The sequence below is a fragment of the Mytilus californianus genome, unplaced genomic scaffold (genome assembly GCF_021869535.1).
Source record: "Mytilus californianus isolate M0D057914Y unplaced genomic scaffold, xbMytCali1.0.p SCAF_11, whole genome shotgun sequence".
NCBI classification, from domain to species: Eukaryota; Metazoa; Mollusca; class Bivalvia; order Mytilida; family Mytilidae; genus Mytilus; species Mytilus californianus.
In genome coordinates, this window is record NW_026262593.1 from 4,313,045 (window position 1) to 4,337,539 (window position 24,495).

At 33.1% G+C, this 24,495-nt stretch overlaps 2 protein-coding genes across 2 annotated transcripts in view; both read left to right on the forward strand.

The window, feature by feature from the left end:
* Positions 1 to 2,131: 2,131 nt before the first annotated feature.
* LOC127720754 (fibropellin-1-like) lies at positions 2,132 to 20,402 on the forward strand. Its single transcript, XM_052227508.1, has 14 exons — positions 2,132 to 2,147; positions 4,563 to 4,964; positions 5,333 to 5,500; positions 6,256 to 6,429; positions 7,505 to 7,678; positions 10,743 to 10,913; positions 13,411 to 13,524; positions 14,007 to 14,120; positions 15,188 to 15,364; positions 16,697 to 16,879; positions 17,786 to 17,899; positions 18,370 to 18,540; positions 18,856 to 18,876; positions 20,374 to 20,402. Exons 1-14 carry the CDS (start codon positions 2,132 to 2,134, stop codon positions 20,400 to 20,402), a joined length of 2,028 nt encoding a protein of 675 aa, XP_052083468.1.
* Positions 20,403 to 23,955: 3,553 nt separating this feature from the next.
* LOC127720755 (sushi, von Willebrand factor type A, EGF and pentraxin domain-containing protein 1-like) overlaps positions 23,956 to 24,495 on the forward strand; it is an 86,411-nt gene continuing 85,871 nt past the window's right edge. The window contains exons 1-2 of the mRNA XM_052227509.1: positions 23,956 to 23,971; positions 24,186 to 24,359. Coding sequence (XP_052083469.1) covers positions 23,956 to 23,971; positions 24,186 to 24,359 — 190 coding nt within the window. The remainder of the gene's footprint in view (positions 23,972 to 24,185; positions 24,360 to 24,495) is intronic.

Consider the following 24,495-nt stretch of genomic DNA (forward strand, 5'->3'; position numbering starts at 1 on the left):
AATGGAGGTCAAGTTTAATATTGCCGATTTTCACATTCACTGTTCAGGAGTTAAGGTTCTTGAAAGATTGAAAAATGGTCTTTCCAGTCGTGTCTGTGCTTTAATTCATGAACCATTCAATCAAAGCTTTTCAAGTTTTTATATGTTGTTACTGATGACAAAACTGAGGTTAAGTTCAATATTGATGATATTCACTTTCACAGTTCAGTAGTTAGGGTTTTTGAAAGATTGCAAAAATGGTCTTTCCAGTCGTGTCTGTGCTTTAACTCATGAACCATTCAACCAAAGCTTTTCAAGTTTTAATATGTTCTTACTGATGACAAAATGGAGGTTAAGTTCAATATTGATGATATTCACTTTCACAGTTCAGGAGTTAGGGTTTTTGAAAGATTGCAAAAATGTTTTTTCCAGTCGTGTCTGTGCTTTAACTCTTTAATATGTTGTTACTGATGACAAAATGGAGGTAAAGTTTAATATTGATAATTGTCACTTTTACTGTTCAGGAGTTATGGTCCTTGTGATATTGAAAAATGCCAGGACACAAATAAATGTTAAAAAATTCGGTTTGCTGTCGATCTGACAGCCTCTTGTTACAATTTCAAATACCAAAACTGTTCACAAGGTTTTATTGTAGCAAATGCAGTGACAAACAAACCATTAAGACAACAGGAGTCATATCAATTTTTGAATATTTGATGGATCCCCCTGGATGTAACAGGGGTTCAAATTAGGAGTGGTCCAAAGTCAGTAACCTTCCACTTACAGGTTCAAACCTTCCCACCGTTTGTTAGTTACACCCGATTGACTTTCGTACTTTTGCAGATTTAAAAGTTACAAGAGCATTTTGAACAAAATATAAAAATCAAGAATAACAATAATCTTGAAATATGCCGCTTTTATAATGAAAGGAAAGTTAATTTGCTTAAATTCTTCACAATTGAATTGATGTTGTACAAGATACCACGAAACTTGAGAAAGAATATTAAAAAAAAACCAGTAAATGGTATGAGTCTGTTTGGTTTTGGAGTGACTCCATCCAAAAGTAAACCTGATGAAACAGGGGATACAACAGGGTGATTGATGAAACAGGATATAACGGGGTGAAATGTCTTATTGCAGCATTAAAAGACAGGATCTGACTAAAGACCAAAATTATGACAGGGAAAAACAAGAACGTAATTTTTTCCCACAAACAGTGAAAGGGAAAGTGGCCTGGTTCATTGGACAAAAACAAATTAAAACTTGACCCCATAAAAAATCATAATAAAAAATAACCACCTATCCCCAGCAACTATGTTAATAATCTTGCCAAAAAAGTGGTAAAAAGAAACTGACCCCAAGTTTGAAAACAAAGTTGAGCTGTTATCTGACACAAAGCTAGGCCAGTATGTGTCCTTAAGCGTCAATTGAAACCAAACCAATTATAAAGGTACAAACAAATTTACAAAGTGTTATTTAACACAGCATATAGTGTTAGAAAAAGAGGAAGCCTTTTTCTGACTGAATTTATTTAAGAAATTCAGAAAAAAAATGAGGTTAATGTAGTAAAGATATGTTTTGTTATGGTCAGCATTTTCTGGTTTTATAAATTGAATTTTTCATTAAAAATTGGACCTTCTAGAAATAAAGGAGGACCTTTAAGTGTCTTGGGTCAAAGGTCCTGGACCTTCCATTGCTTAAAGTAAATTTGAATGCCTGTGTAAGCAAAGTCCAAACTGTTCTTAATTTGAATGATTTAATATTATCTATAATAAATAATTCATAACTTTCTGTTGTATTTATTTGGATAGGAGTGTCTTGTCCAGCTCACACTCTTGAGAATGGTGAGGTCACAACAACTGGATTGACCTTTGGACATACAGCTACTTACACATGTAACAGTGGATATATGGTTGCTAATGGAGATTTTAGTAGAACATGTGCTTCTGATGAATATTGGCTTGGTAAAATGCCTGTCTGTGCTGGTAAGTAAAACAAAGTGTGCTTCTGATGAATATTGACTTGGTAAAATGCCTGTCTGTGCTGGTAAGTAAAACAAAGTGTGCTTCTGATGAATATTGGCTTGGTAAAATGCCTGTCTGTGCTGGTAAGTAAAACTAATGGTGCTTCTGATGAATATTAGCTTGGTGAAATGCCTGTATGTGCTGGTTAGTAAAAATAAGGGTGATTTTGATGATAATTGGCTTAACAAGTTGCCTATCTGTGCTTGTAAGTCAAAGAAAGTGTGCTTCTAGTTAATATTGGCTTAGCAAAATGCCTGTCTGTGGTCGTAAGTCAAAAAAGTTTGCTTCTAGTGAATATTGGCTTATAACGAAGTCTAAGAGTAATTAGATTTTATTACATAATTTACAAAGTCAAAATGTTTCTAAAGATAACTGGTTCAAAATTTCAATAAATCGTTTTATAACCCTGGCCGTGATCTTGACAAATTCTGGTGTTGGGGAATTGTGTCGTTCTTGACTGAGTAATTTGAATGGCAAGTGAATTAATTCCAGCCTACCCATGAGGGGGGAGACTTGGCAGAATCTCCCGTTCTAGTCCAAAGCTGGATCTTATATAGTTCAGAGGGGTCATCAATCAGCTTTCAACAATAGCCCAAAACTGTCGGCAGTTTATTGAGTAGTCTAGTTATTAAATAATACATGTACAAGGTTAGGCAGTGGACAATGCTATTAACATATGCAAAATGCAATTAACATCTGCAGAATACATGTATGATAAATGTCTGCAAGGTACATGTACTTGTATCAGTTATGTTAGATTGGAATACGCCTTGTTAAATTATTGTTCCCTCCTCAATTGTGTAACAGGCTTAGCAATATCCCTGCCTGTTCTAGTAAATAAAACAAGTGTGCTTCTAATGAATATTGGCTAAGCAAAATGCCTGTCTGTGCTAATAATTAAACTAAGTGTAACAGTTTAAAAGTCTGTTTTTAATAATTAAGGAACATGTCTTTTATCGAGTCAACATAATAGAATTTAAAGGAAGATTTAAGTAATTCTACGCGTTTCCCCAGGGTCGGTGCTGTTCCTGAAACTTACAATTTGGTGTTCTGTTTAAGTGTTTTTCATATTCAAAACTCCAGCTTTTCAAATGACAACACATGACATAGTATTTGTACACAAAATTAATTATTATTAAACATAGAAGAGAAAAAATGACACAACACTACACAACATGCAACAAAATCACTTAGTACAAATCATATTATTTTGTACTACTCTAAATAACATACAATTGATATTCATATCAGAACATCCCAAACAAATATTGCCAATGTTTAATTTCACACAGATCATTGAAGTCTGGGATTAGTTTAGGTCTCTGTTGGTTTTCTATAGAATGGATAAATTAGGGGATAAATCAACTGAGCACTTGGTTGGTCATTGTGTAAGCGTACTTTCATTCCGCCGTGTATTTATTCCGGGTAACTGTTTTTCACTAGAGAATATTGGATGTAAATAGTGTGAAAGCATCGATCTTGATATCGTTGTTTTGTTTATATTAGACCGGTTTATTGTTTACATAAATAAATGGGTTAAAATTAAAATGATTTTCAAGGAACCAGTTTAATTAATCTGAGTCAATCTAGTAATTATAAATAATATTGATGATGATGAGGAGGATGTTTTTATAACTCAAAATAATTTATCAATGATCAGGACATTGAACTCAATGATATAAACCAAATTTTAAGAGCAGATTTGTTCTTACATAAAGTTTCAATTATAGAAGTCGACCGAAAAGCAAATACACAGAAAAACTTCGACAATCCAATAAATATAAATATTTTTAAGCTTTAAGTTGGATCATCACTATATATTTCTTTGAGATAAAATCTTCTTATACTTTGCTAAAAATGTAAATTTTACATTCCTTTTTAGAAAAATTTATTAAAAAGTATGGGTCAATGTGCTTTTTTCCAAGCTACAAGATAGGTTATTCATGAAAAAACACTTTTTTGTGAATAAAAAAAAAGATGATGCATTATAAATTTGAAAACAATATATGAGAAAATAGGTTTTGTAATATGGTTTGCGAAAATGAAAATAAAAAATTGGGGTTACCAAACTTGTTTTCTTGCTCCAAGTGAAAAAAAAAAAAAAAATAGAAAATTTCATAAACAAATCTTTATACCTTTTTGTTATAAGAGTTGTCTCCCCTTACAAGTTAAAATATTTACAATCCAAGATGGCGATATACAGTAAATCTACCTTAACAATAATGGATATAGATAATGATAGAGAAATTGTAAACAGAAAATTATTTAGATATCTAAAAAGTAAATGGAGATTTACAAATGAAAATCAGTGATGTTTTAATTATTGTGATGATTTATTGGTGGTTCATTTGATTTGTAGGAAGAGGGTGTAGGTTGGGAAGGTTTGTTAAGTTGTTTTATCCTGACTTTTATGTTAATGAATAATGTAATCCTCTGTAACAAAGATGAAAATAATTTCCTGTTCGTGATTTCACTTGAACACATACAAGGCCTACCTTATGGTATGCAAATTTAACAAAAATGAATTCTTGAAACTTTTAAAATTCTTATATTTTTTAGATTTTGGTTTGTGTTCGTCAAGCCCATGTAAAAATGGAGGAACTTGTACAGACCTGCCTGGTGGATATTCTTGTGCCTGTGCAGAAGGCTGGAAGGGTAAAACCTGTGAAGAGACAAAGACTTGTAAGACCAGTCTATGGGACGAATGTGGGTGTTCTTTGGGAGAGTGGAAAGAGTGGGTTGATTGTAGTGAGTCGTGTAACGGTTACACATACAGGTTAAGATCAATCTGGCTTTACCAAAACAAAGAAGGATGTCCATTCGTATTTGAAACTTGTGCACCTACAGAATGTGGATATGAACTTGATTTTTGTAACACAGACTCATGTCAGAATGGTGGACTGACAACATACCAGCAATGTTTGTGTACAGGGGGACACACAGGCCAATGTTGTGATGAAGGTTAGTAGAAACACTAGAGGAAATAACAATAAAATACTCAGAAAAATTCAAATTAAAATAGACGAAAATACAGATATGAAGTTGACAATCAAAAGTGATAAGTCAAAGAAAAAAAACAACTTGAAATGAAGAAAAAATGACAAAAGACTTTACAAATAAGAATATAACAGAAAATTCCCAATCCCCCAGCCCTAGAGCAGAAATGGTTTTAGGTGCTCGGAAAGGGTAGGCATGTCTTGCTCCACTAGTGGCACCTATGTACTTCAAAATAATGATAACTTTTATTTTAACTTTTAGTTACTGTTTCTAACAAGCAATAAATTCAATGTCCCAATGATGTTAAAATATTTAATTTCTTTATTCTGTAGATGTGACTTGTCCAGATCCTACTCCAGCCAATGGATTTGTTTCAGAAAGTCTGACAGATTATGGTTCCTGTGTAGATTTTGGGTGTGACAAAGGTTTCAAACTAGATGGGTCATCCCATAGCTGTTGTCATGCTGATGGTAAATGGTCTGGTGAAAGACAGTGTGTTGGTAAGACCATACAGTATTCCTGTAAACTTTTGATTTTTACGATACAGACACCAGGTTTAATTCCTGAACAAAATAATACAAAAAACAATATTTTCCGTGCTTGAATGATAATAAATATAGTACTCCCCTAAATGTAAAAGTCAAATTTTTTAAACTTCCAAAGTGTGAAAACTTCTGAAGAAATTGTTATAGTTCATGGAGTCTTTTCCTGCATGTATTTTTAGAGAAGGTTTTTGTGATATTATATGGTTTGATTGGTACCAGTGTGAATGTTTAAAACTTTCTAACAATTCACATTGAAATGAATACAATCAACTATATGAAGGAACAAAATATAGAAATATATGAGGTTGCTTCTTATATTATGCAAATATTTTATTTTTATATGATTTACAGGATAAAATACAGTACAATGAAAAGGGAGAAACATTTTTAACTTGCACGATGGAATTTAGGAGTTTAATGTTTATGTACTGTATAAAAAAAAAATGAATTTACCAGTCCGATATATAATTAAAATTCCATGGTGCTGTAATTTGTGTTTTAAAATGTCTTGGATTTTTAGGGCTTTTATAAAAACCAATTAAAACGTTACTTTATATTTATATGATGTAGTTATAACATACCAAGATATCCACTGTACAAATTGCCTTGTAGAGTATGCTGATCTTAAAAATCTAATGGCAGCCAATATTTTTAAACAGTTCAGAATTCCAGTTAATAAAACTGGTTCATACGATTTTTTACTCTTTCAGGAATTGTATGTCCAGCTTTTGATGTGGTCAATGGAGCCATATCTGTAACTGATGGAGTCAATTACGGAAGTACAGCTACTATTACATGTAACACTGGATACAATTTGAATGGAGCAGGTACAGCAACTTGTGAGGATGGAGGTGTATGGTCTGCTCCTAAACCTGTCTGTGAAAGTAAGTGTTAAAATTGAGAATGGAAATGGGGAATGTGTCAAAGAGACAACAACCCGACCATAGAGCAGACAACAGCCGAAGGCCAGTTTTGAGTATATTAAATGAGGGCTACATCAGAAATTGGGTTTTAGAAATACAAAACCCATTTTAATCAATTGTAATTACAATTTATATGTACTTTGGATTCCTATTACTCATAGAGTACTAATTATTGTGAGTTCCAAGGTTATTGGTGAACAAAAGCAGTTCAATGTTATGGCAACAGATTTACCTTTGCCTGTGTTATGAATACAAATAGATGGAGTTATGTATGGTATGTATACAAATGATGGCTTATAATTTGATGTATTTAACATTAACAGATAGATTAAGCTATGGTCTGTTCAGATTTGAAGATTTAAGTACCCTCTATCTTGTCAAGAAATACATGGCAGAGAACATTAACAAAAATATTGAAATCAATTTTCTCATATTACTTGCTTGCAGTACTGTGTAATCTCTCCACCATTGCCAGCTGCAAGGCTATTTAAATTCTGAGGCAAAAACTGAAGATTACACATGACTGAGTTCTGTATCTCAAAGTAAAATGGCTGTCCTAATTTATAGCCTTGCTTTATATATTTTTCCTGATATTTTAAAATTTCTGTTTACAAGTTTTTTTGACCAGTCTGGTCAACTTTGAGATAATTAGAGTTGACTGTCCTATGTACTATACCCATGTGATGAATCTTTCTTATTTAGAAACTTGTAAAAACAAATCAATGCAACATTCCATGGTTACATAACTGGAAAGTAACAGAACTTAAATTTGACAGAATTTTAATCTAAAAGTTTATTTTATAAACATCACTTTTTTCTACATGAGAAAATGCCTATACCAAGTCAGGAATATGACAGTTGTTGTCCATTCGTTTGATGTGTTTGTGCTTTTGATTTTGCCATTTGATTAGGGACTTTCAGTTTTGAATTTTCCTCAGAGTTCAGTATTTTTGTGATTTAACTTTTTAAATAATATTTCCTAACTGGCAAGTGTACATTTAAACAGCTTAAACTGGTTTATCTCTGACTTTTTCAGGAATTGTATGTCCAGCTTTTGATGTGGTCAATGGGGCAGTATCTGTAACTGATGGAGTCAATTACGGAAGTACAGCTACTATTACATGTAACATAGGATACAATTTGAATGGAGCTGGTACAGCAACTTGTGGGGATGCTGGCTCTTGGTCTGCTCCTAAACCTGTCTGTGAAAGTAAGTGACCAGTTAAGTGTGTATTAACTGAGGGCTATTTCAGAAATTATATTGCATAGAAAAAAAATAATTGTGTATAAATTTCCTTTCTACAACGTATATTATATACAGATAAATTAATTGTGATTCATATAGGGTTAACCAGTTTATGTTATTGAGCCCTATTTCAGGAAAACTCCTCATTTGATATTGCATGGATAGAGGTGCTTAATGTAACCTAGTGTGTTTATCATTGACACAGGTGTAACCTAGTGTGTTTATCATTGACACAGGTGCAAAATTGTGTTTATCATTGACACAGGTGTAACATTGTGTGTTTATCATTGACACAGGTGTAACCTAGTGTGTTTATCATTGACACAGGTGTAACCTAGTGTGTTTATCATTGACACAGGTGCAAAATTGTGTTTATCATTGACACAGGTGTAACATTGTGTGTTTATCATTGACACAGGTGTAACCTAGTGTGTTTATCATTGACACGTGTGTAACTTAGTGTGTTTATCATTGACACAGGTGTAACATAGTGTGTTTATCATTGACACAGGTGTAACATAGTGTGTTCATCATTGACACAGGTGTAACTTAGTGTGTTTATCATTGACACAGGTGTAACCTAGTGTGTTTATCATTGACACAGGTGCAAAATTGTGTTTATCATTGACACAGGTGTAACATTGTGTGTTTATCATTGACACAGGTGTAACATAGTGTGTTTATCATTGACAGACTACACAAATGAATTTTATTTTTACAGGACATTCGTTCTGGTAAACAACCTAGCTTTACCAGACCAAATGAAATTTTACCAGACCATTTTTTTTTTGCATCTTATTGTATGTTATCCGACAAAATACAACAAACTTATGACTTCTTGTGGCCTACTCCTCTCCAAAATTCACAAAAACAAAATCATGTGACAAGAGTGTATATTTTGATGAAAGTTGTGCACAATTGCTTGAATGCATTTCAGTGATAAAGAAAAGTAATGTCACATGACATGAAAATTATTTGTAAACTAAAAATAATTTAGAGTTTCTGTATAAAATATTTCCTGTTTCTTCTTTCTTTTTCATATATCTTTTGATTTTCAATTCTAGTGTTTATATTGCATAGCTGTATTTTGTGACCTGCTTGGATTTTTTAAATTTATTTATTGTATTTGATCTGCAAACCTGGAATAAGCCTTATCCGTTCCCGGAATCTGATCCGGTATTGTCTACATTTCCGGTTGATGGCAGCCATTTGTCTGTTGTTTTTGTCATTCAGATATGTTTTTACTCGGATTTACACATTACTTGTTGGTGATTTTCAGCATAAAGCTAGCGATTGAACAAAATAAACATCGCTGTAATGAATAATAAAGATAAAAAGAGATCGTTTGGGAATTTTGTTAGAATGCTTGAAAAATCCATGAAAAAAAACAACACCGGACATTCGGACTGGAATTCAACAAAATTTTACCAGACCGATCCATTATTCACCGGATTTGTCCGATAAACCGACGAATTTTGTGTAGTCTGCATTGACACAGGTGTAACATAGTGTGTTTATCATTGACACAGGTGTAACATTGTGTGTTTATCATTGACACAGGTGTAACATAGTGTGTTTATCATTGACACAGGTGTAACATAGTGTGTTTATCATTGACACAGGTGCAACATTGTGTGTTTATCATTGACACAGGTGTAACATAGTGTGTTTATCATTGACACAGGTGTAACATAGTGTTTATCATTGACACAGGTGTAACATAGTGTTTATCATTGACACAGGTGTAACATAGTGTGTTTATCATTGACACAGGTGCAACATTGTGTGTTTATCATTGACACAGGTGTAACATAGTGTGTTTATCATTGACACAGGTGTAACATAGTGTTTATCATTGACACAGGTGTAACATAGTGTTTATCATTGACACAGGTGTAACATAGTGTGTTTATCATTGACACAGCTGCATTATTGTGTGTTTATCATTGACACAGGTGTAACATAGTGTGTTTATCATTGACACAGGTGCAACATTGTGTGTTTATCATTGACACAGGTGTAACATTGTGTGTTTATCATTGACACAGGTGTAACATTGTGTGTTTATCATTGACACAGGTGCAACATTGTGTGTTTATCATTGACACAAGTGTTACATTGTGTGTTTATCATTGACACAGGTGTAACATAGTGTGTTTATCATTGACACAGCTGCATTATTGTGTGTTTATCATTGACACAGGTGTAACATAGTGTGTTTATCATTGACACAGGTGCAACATTGTGTGTTTATCATTGACACAGGTGTAACATTGTGTGTTTATCATTGACACAGGTGCAACATTGTGTGTTTATCATTGACACAAGTGTTACATTGTGTGTTTATCATTGACACAGGTGTAACATTTTGTGCTTATCATTGACACAGGTGTAACATTGTAATTGTGTGTTTATCATTGACACAAGTGTTACATTGTGTGTTTATCATTGACACAGAGGTAACATTGTATTTTTATCATTGACACCCTTAGCTGGTAACATAGTGTGTCAGTCATTGACACAGGTGTAACATTGTGTGTTCATCATTGACACACTTGTAAAAGAGAGGCAAAGGATAGCAAAGGGACATTCAAACACAAAAGACGAAAATTAACAGACAACACCATGGCTAAAATAGAAACAGAGACCAACAGACAAACAACAGTACACAAAACACAACATTGAAAACCAAAGACTGAGCAACATGAACCCCACCAAAAACTGAGGTTAATCTCAGGTTCTTCATAAGGGTAAGCAGATCAAGTACCACATGTGGCACCCGTCATGTTTCTCAAGTTAGTAAAAATCCTGAATAAGTCTAATTCGGAAGGTCACCTTTTGGGATAATGGGACGGATTATAGTTATACCAATTGGAACAAATCCGTTGTCATTTGTGAAACTGATATTCTATAACAGTCAACTAACTGGTGATGAATCAGTAAAATTTACAAAGGAATGATTTCAACATAGTGTGTTTATCATTGACACATATATATATGTAACATTATATATTTATCACCAACACAGTTGTTACCTGTCCAAAGCATACTATTGACCATGGAACTGTTACTGGCACTGCTGCCACATATGGACATGACATTAGTTATAAATGTGATGATGGATTCCAGCTGGTAGGTGATCACATTAGAAAATGTGGTGCTGATGGTCTGTGGACTGGAGAAGAAGCTACCTGTCAAGGTACTGTTACATTGTGAATAGGTTATATAAAACAGCAATAGGAAGTAAATTACTGTGGATTCAATTACTTTTCGTGGATATTAATTTTCATGGATTGGGGAATAAAGGCAACAGTAGTATACCGCTGTTCGAAACTCATAAATCGATAGAGATAAAAACAAATCCGGGTTACAAACTAAAACTGAGGGAAACGCATTAAATATAAGAGGAGAACAACGACACAACAAAAACACAACATTAAAATGTAACACACACAGAAACGAACTATAATATAACAATGGCCATTTTCCTGACTTGGTACAGGACATTTTAAGAAAAAATTGGTGGGTTGAATCTGGTTTTGTGGCATGCCAAACCTCCCGCTCTAATGGCAATGTCAAACACAACACCAAAACGACAACATCACATGACAGGACCACAATACAAATAAATGGGAGAAACTTGCATTTTCGTGGATATTTGATTTCGTGGTTTTCCAAATCTCCGCATACAAAGCCTATAGAAAATTTGTTATTTGTTGAACATTTGAATTCGTGGTTTACTTGTATCCATGAAATCCACAAAAAATTAGTATCCCACGAATAATAATGAATCCACAGTAGCCCGTACGAAATTATAAGGCGTATTACGCCTGGAAATCTGGCGTAAACCAGGCGTAAGTGGTAGTTACGTGTCCTGATCCAGGCGTAAGGGAACAGGAAACGTAAAGTTGTAGTCCTTATGGGCGTAGAAAATATGGTAAACCTGGCGTAAATTGAAATAAGTAAGGCGTAAATTTTCCTACGGGCGTAAAACTGTTGGTATGGCGTAAATCATAATACCCATAATGCTTTGTTAATAAAGGATCATGGGATTTTTTTTCAAAATTTGGCTCTTTGGTATTATTTTGCAAGAGTTGGACTTATGGCAGCTTTATATATTCAGGGATAATTAAGCTTGTTTTGTGCTTTTTGGAAGAATTTGAAATTGGAATTATGGAATCAAATTGATTAATGAAAATTGTGAAATAAAGGGAAAGTAATATACATGGTAAAAGATAATTATGTGAGTAACTAAGTTTTTTTTTTAACAGTACCGGTAATTTTGAATTCTGAAAACCTTCATCCTTGGATGATAACATTAAAATCTTTCACATTAAGTTTAATTGCAGTATTATCATTGATATTTTGGTTCAAATGACATTAATTTTCAAAAAAACTTACATGTAGTTAAAATGCTGGTTTTATTTCAGGAAGAATTAATTGTCATAATTCTAATTTAAACTTAAATTTATTTGAGCCAGTGTCTGTCTAATATGTATTTATTTATATAGCTTCTTCAATTATTGGTTAATATTTCAAGTTTCATGTCCAACAATGAGAAATTTAAGCAATAGTACATAAGTTTGTATCAAATACACAAAAGTACACAGCTAGGGTAATACACTGATTTAAAATAAGTGTAGAATTATGTAAGGATATTACGCCTGTTTTTTTTATTGACCAGGCGTACTCATTTGCATATAACGCCTGGTTTTCTGTGGACCAGGCGTACTCATTTAAATATTACGCCTAATTTTACGCCTGGTTTCCGCCTCAGTTACGCTTGGTTTACGCCTGGTTGACGCCTGGACATGCATTCCGTAAACACTACAATGACGCCCTGATAGAGTATGATTTCTACGCCTGGTTTCCGTGTCATTTACGGGCGTCCCATTTCGTACAGGATTCCACATTGTACATAACTTATGAAGCTTGCATATAATCAGTGTATATATATTCTCTATTTGTGACAGACACAGAAGGTCATTCAGCTTATCACAAACATTCACTGAAAATACAAACTCATCATATAGGACAGACATGAAAGTCATATAGAGACAGCAACCTCTGCTTCAAATACTCATCATATAGGACAGACATGAAAGTCATATAGAGACAGCAACCTCTGCTTCAAATACTCATCATATAGGACAGACATGAAAGTCATATAGAGACAGCAACCTCTGCTTCAAATACTCATCATATAGGACAGACATGAAAGTCATATAGAGACAGCAACCTCTGCTTCAAATACTCATCATATAGGACAGACATGAAAGTCATATAGAGACAGCAACCTCTGCTTCAAATACTCATCATATAGGACAGACATGAAAGTCATATAGAGACAGCAACCTCTGCTTCAAATACTCATCAAATAGAATGGGAAATGTAATTGTACCTCATACAATGTACCAATTTCCTAACATTTCTACACATTTATTTTGAGTTTATTAAGAGCTGTTATAAACTGATTCAGGTGTTGAAACCAAATTGATCAGATAGAAAGTCTAATGGTTTAATGGTAAGTTTAACTAAAGCAAGCTGTCCCACTATAGCGGTATAGATTCCCATTTATATGACACATGATTAAACACTTTTAAGTGAAATTCAAATTGTAATAACCTCCTGCAAAAATGTTGTTTACATTTAGTTTAGTTTAGTTAAAGTTTATCATAATATTTTTCCTGTTTTAGACATTGATGAGTGTGCCACTAAGCCATGTCAGAATGGAGCCCAGTGTAATGACCAGATCAATGGATACACTTGTACATGTGTTGATGGCTTTGCAGGTGTACACTGTGAAGAAAGTAAGTACTATTTGACATCAGCCTACCTAGGAAAGCACCTTGCAATGAATAGTAGCTGACACGAGAGTAGTAGTATCTGGTATGTTAAACTGAGGAATATTTGCAGAATTGGGAAGGGTTACTTTTAAAGCTACTTTTGCAGTTATAATCTCCAAAAATTAAAAATTGTGGACTTGGGATTCATTGTTATTTTGAGATTTTGATTTTTGTGGTTTTTATGCATATTCATGAACTAATTATTTTATAACCAATAACAGTTATTTGTAGGCATGTCAGCAGAATAAGTAAGAACTGAGAAACAGTAAAAAAAATATTCTGAATCCATGAAAAGAGTGTTCACAAACACAAATGTATTCAGAATGTGTCAAACTGAATTAAAGTAAAGGGAAAAATAAACCATAAACTGGGAAACCTTGCATGTCTGATATGTTGTGATAAGTTTTCTAGACATTACAGATAATAACTCTGAATCTTTTTGACAGATATCAATGAATGTGCTCCTGCACCATGTAAGAATGGAGCTACCTGTAATGACCAAGTGAATGGATATACCTGTACTTGTGTTGTTGGTTATACAGGGACACTGTGTGAAGCTGGTTAGTACACTCATTCTTTAAAGTAAGGCCAACACAATATAGTTGTGTTTCCTACCTCTATTTTCATCAATAAACAGAAATTGGGTCCCACAGACATAATTGATTTAAAGTCAGAACAAGACTAGACAGAAAATTGTTTTTGAATTTTCTTTTAAAAAAGACTACTGTAAATTCAGAAATTTTTGTGTGCATTTGTTATTGTGATTTTTAAGGAATGGACAAAAATGTGAGTTTTGTTATTGCGATTTCAGGAAAATCTTTATACAGATATATAGATCAGTTATCAGAATGCAAGTTCTTATTATTGCAATACTCAACCATTCGCATTATTTACATTAATAAAAACCTCGCTAAAATTTCTGAATTTACAGTATTCTAAAATAGTCTAATTTTTTTGGCAAACTGATGTGTATAGAGGATATATATGTTTTAATAGCAATACAATCAAACCTGCAATATGGTCACCTCTTTTCAGCAGTCACCTGCCTCTAACGGTCACTTTCAAATCCTCCAAAACATTTCCTCTATATAATTCAACTCTTTTCAGCTTTTACCTAATTTTCGTAGGAAATCATCATTTCAGCTTTTAATAATTGCCATTTTAATGTTTTAACTACCTAAATAATCATGACGACAAATGTATGTGTTCTAGTTCAAAATGTTAATCTCTACGAATACATATTTCAAATGTTTTCCATAAATTACAGCACCAGTCTCTGCCATTTTTTGTTTCACTGTGGCATGAAAGATAACTGGACCAATTGAAACATGAAAACAATTTCCATGGACAATGTCCAAATTGGAGTAATTCAGAATATCATTTAAAAAGTCACCTTTCTTGAGCAGTCACTTTTGATACTTCCAAGAATGACTGCTTAATGCAGGTTTGACTGTAAACTTGAATTGGAAGGACACTTTTGCATTTTCTGTGCAATTATGATGTCATGTAGTTATTTTACATTATATTTTCAGCTAGCACATGTTTGATGCTTCGGTTTGATATGACAATTAAAAACTCCTCCATCCATCTAATCAATATCACCAATATAAGATCTTGTTTTAAACAGAGATACCATGTAACCCACTGGACGTAGTGCCTCATGTCACAGTCCTCACAAGTGGTGTAGAGGTTGGAGAGTCCGTAACATATGCCTGTGAACATGGTTTCCAGTTGACAGCAGGAAACTTGATGAGAACCTGTCAGCTAGCACCCTCCTGGAGTGGAATGGCTCCAGTATGTTCTAGTAAGTAAATATGTTTGTACTGGTGGGTTGTATCAGTGAGTTTGTAAGTAAATTTATTTGAAATAGTATGTATCGTTAACAGATTGAAATCAGTGAATTTGTTATTTTCCCTATAGTAGAGTACTACTAATTCTAAACTCACTTGATATGTTGTGATCGAGCTTTTCTCATCTTTCTCCATATAAACTTTGTTTCATTGAGTATTCATTAGTTGGTCCTAGTCAGAATTTGTAATGACTGTTTATTGCTTTAAAAAAGTGGGGGTATACAGTTTTACCTCTGTATGTCCATCCGTCCGTCCATTCATCCGTCAGTCCGTCCGTGCATCTCATGAATATTTTTTGTCGCATCTTTATCAGGAACTACATTACAAGGATTTCTGAAATTTGGTTTCAGGGTTTATATAAGTCAGCTATACCGTGTTATGCGTTTTCAGATTCATCACTCAACAACTTCCTGTTTACCGAACACTTACATCATCTTACATATGACATCCAAGTTGAAAATTTTCGTCACATATTTCTCAGGAACTACATTACGAGGATTTCTGAAATTTGGTTTCAGGGTTTATTTAAGTCAGCTATACCATGTGATGTGTTTTCAGATTCATCACTCAACAACTTCCTGTTTACCGTCAAGTATTTGGGCTGGGGTATCATCAGTGAGCTGTAGCTCACAGTTTCATTTGTTTAATCTGAAATTCAGCATGACTTTCAAAAAAGGTTCTGATTGGCTGAATATTTAGTGATCTTTTAAGAAACGAGATAACCATGATAACTATTGCACCATATTTGAAAAAAAATCTTTTATTAATTTAAATAAATTCTACAGTTAAATGACAATGTTTGTGAAGTTAGAGTCGGTTAGCTATTTGTTATTTTTTTATTCAAAATGCCTTTTTGACAGCCATCACTGATCATTACAGACATTCCCATAAATTTTTAACGTCATAATAGAAAATGTCTGACACAACAATGCAAAAGTGATTGTTGTATAACATTAATAGTTTAAGTGTTAAAGTTCAAAAAAAAAATATTGAAGTATCACGAAATCTCTGGTCAAGTGTCACAGAGTCTGAAATAGTGATAAGGTGTATTGAAATGTGATACGTACGATATGATGGCACAACCCACACTGATGTACATGTGATGTACTGAGTTACAATAGGAAAGGGGGAAAAGTTTAATCATAAAATTAGAGCTTGCTAGAGTAAAACATGTGAGTACAGGTTCTAAGCTAAACATGGTTAACATTAGAAATTGGACATTTCTTTACAATGCAGAATGTTCTATATTAAGGAATCAGATTGTCATTATTAAACCTTCCTTTCAGTGATACCATGTGCCGATCCCAATGCCATCCTCAATGGAAAATTCACCAAGTTAGACTCTCCAGTAATGCCAGGAAGTCAAGTTACATATACATGTGATGTTGGTTATCAGCTTGAGAATGGCCATTCAACTATGTCTTGTGAAGTGGGAGGTCTCTATACTGGTGCCCTGCCTGTTTGTGCTGGTAAGAGAATAGATATCTATAAACATTATGTATAAATATAGATTCTTACATTGGTACCAGTGGATTATCAGATTTATCCAATCGAGATAGTTAAATTATCGAATTTTAAAGTTAGAGCCTTGGTACGAACTTTAAAATTGATAATTTAACTATCAAAATTGGATAAATTCGATAATCTACGAGTAACTATGTAGGAATCTGTTTCTCTAATGATTATCAAATAAGTTTTTTCATTTTTGATAAACGAAAATCCCCTTTGAGTGCCTTCCTCATTCCACAAAGTTGTCACTTTCTTTAACACCTGTTAGCACATTTTGATTCAACCAGTGATCTGATAAAGGTTATGACCCTTAAACTGATCCAATCATCTTCTGAGATCATCGGCAACCACACATTGATTAAATTTTTTTATACAATGAGTCCAGAAAGGAATTTATTGCCTTAAAATTAGAGAAACTACTTTGTTGTTATAACATTGTAATATATTTCAATTATTTTATCATACTATATCAGAGTGTCCAGATGTTATCATTTGGGTTTCCATACAATTTTTTTTATCTTCATCAAACTTGCTTTGATAATGGCTAAATAATAACCCTATTGATATTTAGATCACTAGATGTTCAAGTCACAATAAACTAAGCATGAAAAACCCTTTGGAAAGAACAATGGTCTCTATTGATCTTTAGGATATTATCAAATTTAAGACAGGGTGCATAAACTCTAATAGAGCTATTTACAAAATTTGTTCTTTGTTAACCATTTAAATTCATGGATTAAATTTACCGGTACTCACAGAAATTCAGAATCATTTGTATCCTACAATAATAATGAATAAACATTATCAAGGGTATTTACCAAGTAGATCAGGATTTTTAGGGTTGTATTTTATTTTCTTTTCTACAGATATTGACTTTTGTATTGGTGTGAGTTGTAACAATGGAGGCACATGTCATGATCAGCTGACAGACTTTGTTTGTGATTGCACTGGAAACTACTATGGCAAGCTTTGTCAGAACTGTACGTTCAGATTAAATTTTTGGATGTTTTTTCATTTCTATTTGTTTCCATATTTTTTATTAATTTTTTAGATTTTAAAATGAAACAGTTGATGCTTGCATTGTTCAAAAGTGTCATAAAATTTCATCCATCCTAGGAATTGGATTGGAGAAAAAAAATAACTATAGGATCTCCATAAAATAACAGGTTATTTTGCTCTCACAGAATGCATTATGTAATCTTGTAATTTCCTTTTTTTCACATTTAACCGAAAAATTTCATTCAATTGTATTCTAATGTTTTTTCTTTGCCTCTTACTGAAATCTTAAGATGAGATTGATGGGTAATCCATAGACATATATATATATACCAATATTTGATATACGGATATACGAAAGTTTTTTTTTTTATTCTGTTCACATATAACTGTATAAACATAAGCTCTTGAGAGATTTTTACCAAAATTATTAACATTAATCTTTTAATTATAGTGGATGGTGGATGGACAGAGTATTCTGATTGGTCTGTATGTTCCACCACATGTGGAGAAGGAATACAGATTGCCACACGTACCTGTACTAATCCTCAACCAGAGGAGGGTGGAGAGGATTGTATTGGAGATGCCCAGTCGAAGAAAGAATGTAAACTAACTGAATGTACCTGTAAGTAGGGTTAACTGCTTCTGACCTCTTTCCAAAACTTATTGCATTCTATCCATGAAATTACGGAATACAAAAGTTTATCTTCAGCAATTTCGCAATCAACAATTAATAACACATGGTCTAGACTTTTTTCTAGTGTTTTAATTTCAAAAAATTTGTCTTTTTCTAGTGACAAAATTTAAGTAAGAATTATGAAAAAGAACTTTGGATTAAAATGAAATAATGATTTTAAGTCGTGTAATGAGAATCCTGTATAAAGAGAAATTATCTAGCTTACTTTGTTGAATGTACAGAATGATGTAAATTTTTTTTCAGTGCCACCAAAGACAGATGAAGGTAACTATTTGTTTTGTCATTTATTTTTCATTTCAAGAAAATTGAGGTTGTCTACTTACTAGTTAAAGTCATATGAAACTTCAAATTTAAAAAAAAAGTTGAATTTGTTTTATATACTGGAATGACTAAGTTTTACGAAAGTATGTTAAAACAAGTGTATGTGAACTTTCTTTTGAAAGAAAATCCTTTATTTTATCAAAATCTTCATAAATGTACAGCTATTGAATTATTGTCCTCCCGTACAATTCGCCTATATTTTCCGGTATGCATTAACCTTAACTAAGAGACCTCTCATTAGAACTTCGGTCACAGCACAACACAAGTGTGAGGGGAAAACCGTGATGACAGAATGTTCACAAATGTTCACTGGAAGGTAAATAGTAATAACTGATTCTTAAAGAACAAATTTAGTACAACAAATCATTTAACAACTGTTAAGGAAAAGTTTGATTACAAATGGGAATGCATGGAAAATATAAAAAATAAATATCATGGCTCTATTAATTCACTTATTTGTCACGCGTTCCACATGCTCTGTGTTGTTTATCAATATCACATACCTGGTAAATTTCTGCATCAAACTGGAAAGTTAATTAGCTTGCGATCAACAATGAATGAATGAAATATTATTTGTTGATAATACGTTATAGGTTCTTAATAATATAAAAAAACCAAGCATACAGGACTTAGTTTAGTATATATGCATGCATTGGTTCAATAACATTAAAATTACAAGAAACTTGTTTCATATGACTTTAACGTTTCTATTCTTGTAGGATTTCTGTGTAAGGTACATTTTTATGCCCCCACTGTGGCGGGGGGGGGGGGGGGGGTCATTAAATGTTACCCTTGTCCATCTGTACTTTTGTCTGTATATCTGTATGTGAGTCTGGACGTACGTATGTCCAAAAATTAGTTTCAGTTTTCTTACTTTAGTTTTCCTCAACTAAATGTTATGAAACTTATACACCATGCTTATAACCACAAAACACAGATCAAGTTCAAATTAGGGTGGCGTCACTTTTACTGTTCTAGAGTAATACCCCTTTATAAATGGAACAATGCTGAATTTATCATTTCCGTTCCCTTTAAACTTTAATTTGCCTCAACCAAATGTTATGAGACTTATACACAATGTTTTTAACCATAAAACACAGATCAAGTTCAAATTTGGGTGATGTTACTTTTACTGTTCTCTAGTTATGTCCCTTTATAACGTTATATATTAGTGGGGGCATCATCTGTGTCCCCTGGACACATTCTCCATTTATTATGCCCCACCTAGGGGCATAATGTTGTTCAGTCTGTGCATCGGTTCGTTTGTCCATCTGTATCTAGGATATATATAGATGATTGGTCTTGGTTTTCTGTCTAATACCAGATTAAAGTTTTGGTTTGAAGTAGTTAGACATGATGTTTTTGTATGATAAACTGAAAAGTTGGTACACATATGTTCCTTATGATGTGGACCTGTTAATATTTATATATCAAATGAAGGTTTTGTACAAGATTTCTTAGTTCACTGAACATGGAAATGTGCATGGTGATCTGTGGACACATTCTTTGTTTTTAAATTCTTTTAAACTGATTTGAAAAAAAACTATTAAAAGACTGGTCAAAATGAATTTATTTTAAAAATACAATTGAAATGTTGTTACGTGCAGGAAATGCTTACCTTTCAAGAGCACCTGAGTTCACCCCTGATTTATGATTGGGTTCGTGTTCTCAATCTTAGTTTTCTTTGAATGTTTTGTTATTGTTTGTTTTTTGGCCATTGTGTTGTCTGTTTTTATTTGACTTGTGTTTTTTTATTAGAGCCTTGTTATCTTCTCTATCTTTTTTTCTGAAAATGTTCAAAAGTAGCACATCCATGTAATGTAAATGCATCCTTTTATAATAAATATGATTTGTATTTGAGAGTTAAATTGGTATATTTTCAGATTTCTGTTTTGGGAAAGTGAGCGGATTCTATGCGCATCCAACAGATTGTGCAGCGTATTACGTGTGTCATGATGATACTGAACGAACAGCACTGGAATATTGTGGAGTAGGAACATATTGGAGTCAGAGTTTAAAGGTCTGTGCTGATCCTTCAATTACGGAAATTGAATGTTTTGCTGGAGTGGGAAATTATGGCAATGAAGATGCAACAGAGTCAGGTAAAATTAATCATATTGTGGATTCATTATAATTAGTAGGATATCAATTTTCAAGGATTTTGTGGGTACAGGTGAACCACAAATTTAAATGTTCAAGGAAGTCCAAATTTTCTATAGGCTTGTATGCAGACTTTGTCAAAACCATGAAACTGAATTTCCTTGAAAGTACAATTTTTCCTCAATCCACAAAAAATTGGTACCCACAAATAAAAATAAATCCACAGTAATGCTAAATACTGGATGTCCTTCATACCTTTGAAAATAAAGTATTAAATAAACTATTGCATATATAGCTGTTAATTCAGAAAATATTGCGATGTTTTTACTCATGTGAAAAAATACGACAGTATCAGTTTCGCAATAATAAGGAATTGCATTCGCTATTTCAGTAGTGATTTTCCTCATAAATATTTTACAATCAAGATAATTAGATTTAGCATTTTTGCCTGAAATAAATGCATGGATTAATTTCTGAAATTACAGTAAGTTAAAACTTTGCATTTATATCTAAAAAAAGCACAAACCCTAAAATATTGTGTGGAGATGTCATTATCATTTGTTCTCACATCATTTGCTTATTACATGAAAACTACAAAATACACATGCTAAGAATGCTCATTTATTAAATATTGATACAGTTTGATGCTGTTTAAATGTATTGATTGTTATGACTTGGAGAAAGTTAGAATTAAGTATATTGAAAACCCACTATCAGGGACCCAGTACTACAATTCCTATTCTCGTCACTCGTGAACTTTAAAATAAAACATTTGAAATATCTTTGAATCACCAAATACTATTACCCAAAGAAACCTTGGAATTGATGACAGACCTCATAATAAACGACATTACATATTAGAATTTTGCATATCTGCAGTGGATCTATCAGCATGCATATATTATTTGATACATTAAGCAGTAGTTTTTTCCAAGCATAGTCAGATTTCAAGACATTGAACTTTTATTTTAAATAGCATTACATGCATTTACAGAATGTTGGACAAACAGTATTCAAACAGCAAATGTATATAAATATCAGCTTTTGTCTGATCATGGGATTACTGTGACCATCCCCAACCTTATTAAGTTCAAAGTTAAAGCAACCAATGACGCACACTTGGCTTTATTGTCATCAGCCAATGAGAATGATCCTTTGTACGAGATCGTAATTGGTGGATGGAGTAATTCCAAGTCTGTCATACGGGATAAGAAACAAGGAGATCCCAAGGCCACTCATCTTGGCCAAGTTTTAAGTTCAAGTGAATATCGGACATTTTATGTGACATGGAAAGATGTCCCTATTCAGGTAGAAGATGAAAACAATGTGAAATTGATGGAATGGACTGATACTACAGACCCACTGAGAATTACAAATGTTGGAATATCTACTGGCTTTGGAGCTAGTGGTGACTGGCAGTTTCCATATGCATGCCGAGGTATTTTGATTTCCCAAAAATAGTGGAAAATTGTAGTTATATGATATATACTATTGAGTCATAGCCCATCCAATAAAATTATAAATCCAATGCCATTACATTTAGGTATAGCATTACATTTCATATTGAAATATATTTATCAGATTGCAGTACGATTCAGAATGGTTACCTTCCCGACCCTGATGACTGCTCAGGTTTTATACAGTGTGCTAATGGTGTAAGTTATCCACAGAAGTGTCCTCCTGGATTACAATGGCGCAATAATCTCCTTGTTTGTGACTTACCAGAAAATGTTGGATGTACCATTGAACCTGGTAAGCCAAACACTATTGGACAATGTTGAATGTCTTCTTATTGTCCAGAAAAAAATGCATACCCTTTATTTTCATTTGTTCATAAGAATTTCCAGTTTGTTAATCATTACTTTAGATTTTAAGGTCACTATGCACAAAAATGTGGTCAGTCAAAGGTTAAATCTCAACTTCGAAATTGGTGTACTGAAACTTTAGATATGAAGATATATCACTTGCTGTCTGTCATGGTCTGTTGTCGTCATCCATTGTCGTAACTTTTACAAAATTCTTCTCCTCTGAAACTACAAGGCCAAATTTAACCAAACTTGACCACAATCATCATTGGGTTATCAAGTTTAAGAAATATGTCCGATAACCCCGCCTGCCAACCAAGATGGCCGACATGGCTTAAATAGAATATAGGAATACAATGCAAGTTTTGTCTATTATTTTGAAAACTTTCATAAATAGAGAAAATCTTACAGGAGCAGAAATGTTCAGAATGTTGAGCTCTAGCAATTGTCCATATTATGAAAATTTCTTATAGGAGTTATTGCCCTTAACAAGTTTTACCACTCTTTTTCATTTTTGCCTATTTTCTTGAAACCCTTATAGATAGAGAAACTTTAAATTGCAAAAATTATGTGTCTACATGGTCGAAATTGTCAGTCGACACCTTATTAGAGTTGTTGCCCTTTGATAACGATTTTTACCAATTTTTTGCATTTTTGCCTTATATCTAAAAAATTATAATAGATAGATAGAAACTTTAATAACAAAAATGATCAGCAAGACAAGATCTACAATGAAGACAATATGGGGCAAATCTTCTGATGACTCCTTATTGGAGTTATTGCCCTTTAATGACAATTTTTATCATTTATTTTTGCATTTTGCCTTGTATGATAAACATTAAAATAGATAGATAGTCACTTTAAATCACAAAAATGATCAGCAAGGCAAGATCTACTAACAAGTCAAATTTTGCCGATATAGTTAGTAGACTGTCACTTTATAGGAGTGATTGCATTTAAATGAGGATTTTTTTACCCTCTTTTTTGAGAAAAAACTTAAGAAGATAGAGAGAAACTTAACAGAATAAATGATCAGCAATACAAGATCAACAAAACAGAGATTTTTGTCATGAATTTTATTCTCTTCTACAATGTTGGAGAGTGTCCTTTGTTGAATATGCACATAGAACAAGGTGAGCGATGCCTCTAGTTATGAGAAAGAAGGGATGATTCTAGATATCCATAATAGTATATCTTGTTTCAAACTACGAGTTGAGGTTTTTTTTTAAATTTTAAATGATGTGAAACATGAATGATTCCCAATACATGACCTCTGATTTGTTTTTTTTTCTTCTTCAGAAAAATAATTGAATTTGAAGGTAAAAATTATTTGCTTTATTATTTTAGTTGATGGAGATTGGACAGACTGGTCAGATTGGAGTGCTTGTTCTGTTTCATGTGGGAAAGGAGGAACTAAATCTAAGTCTAGAACATGTACCAATCCTGCTAAAAAGGGGACTGGTGCTGATTGTATTGGAGAAAATATTGAAACAGTGGCTTGTGAAGGGTATCTTTGTCAAGGTATGTCAGGCTGGAGAGAATATTGAAACAGTGGCTTGTGAAGGGTATCTTTGTCAAGGTATGTCAGGCTGGAGAAAATATTGAAACAGTGGCTTGTGAAGGGTATCTTTGTCAAGGTATGTCAGGCTGGAGAGAA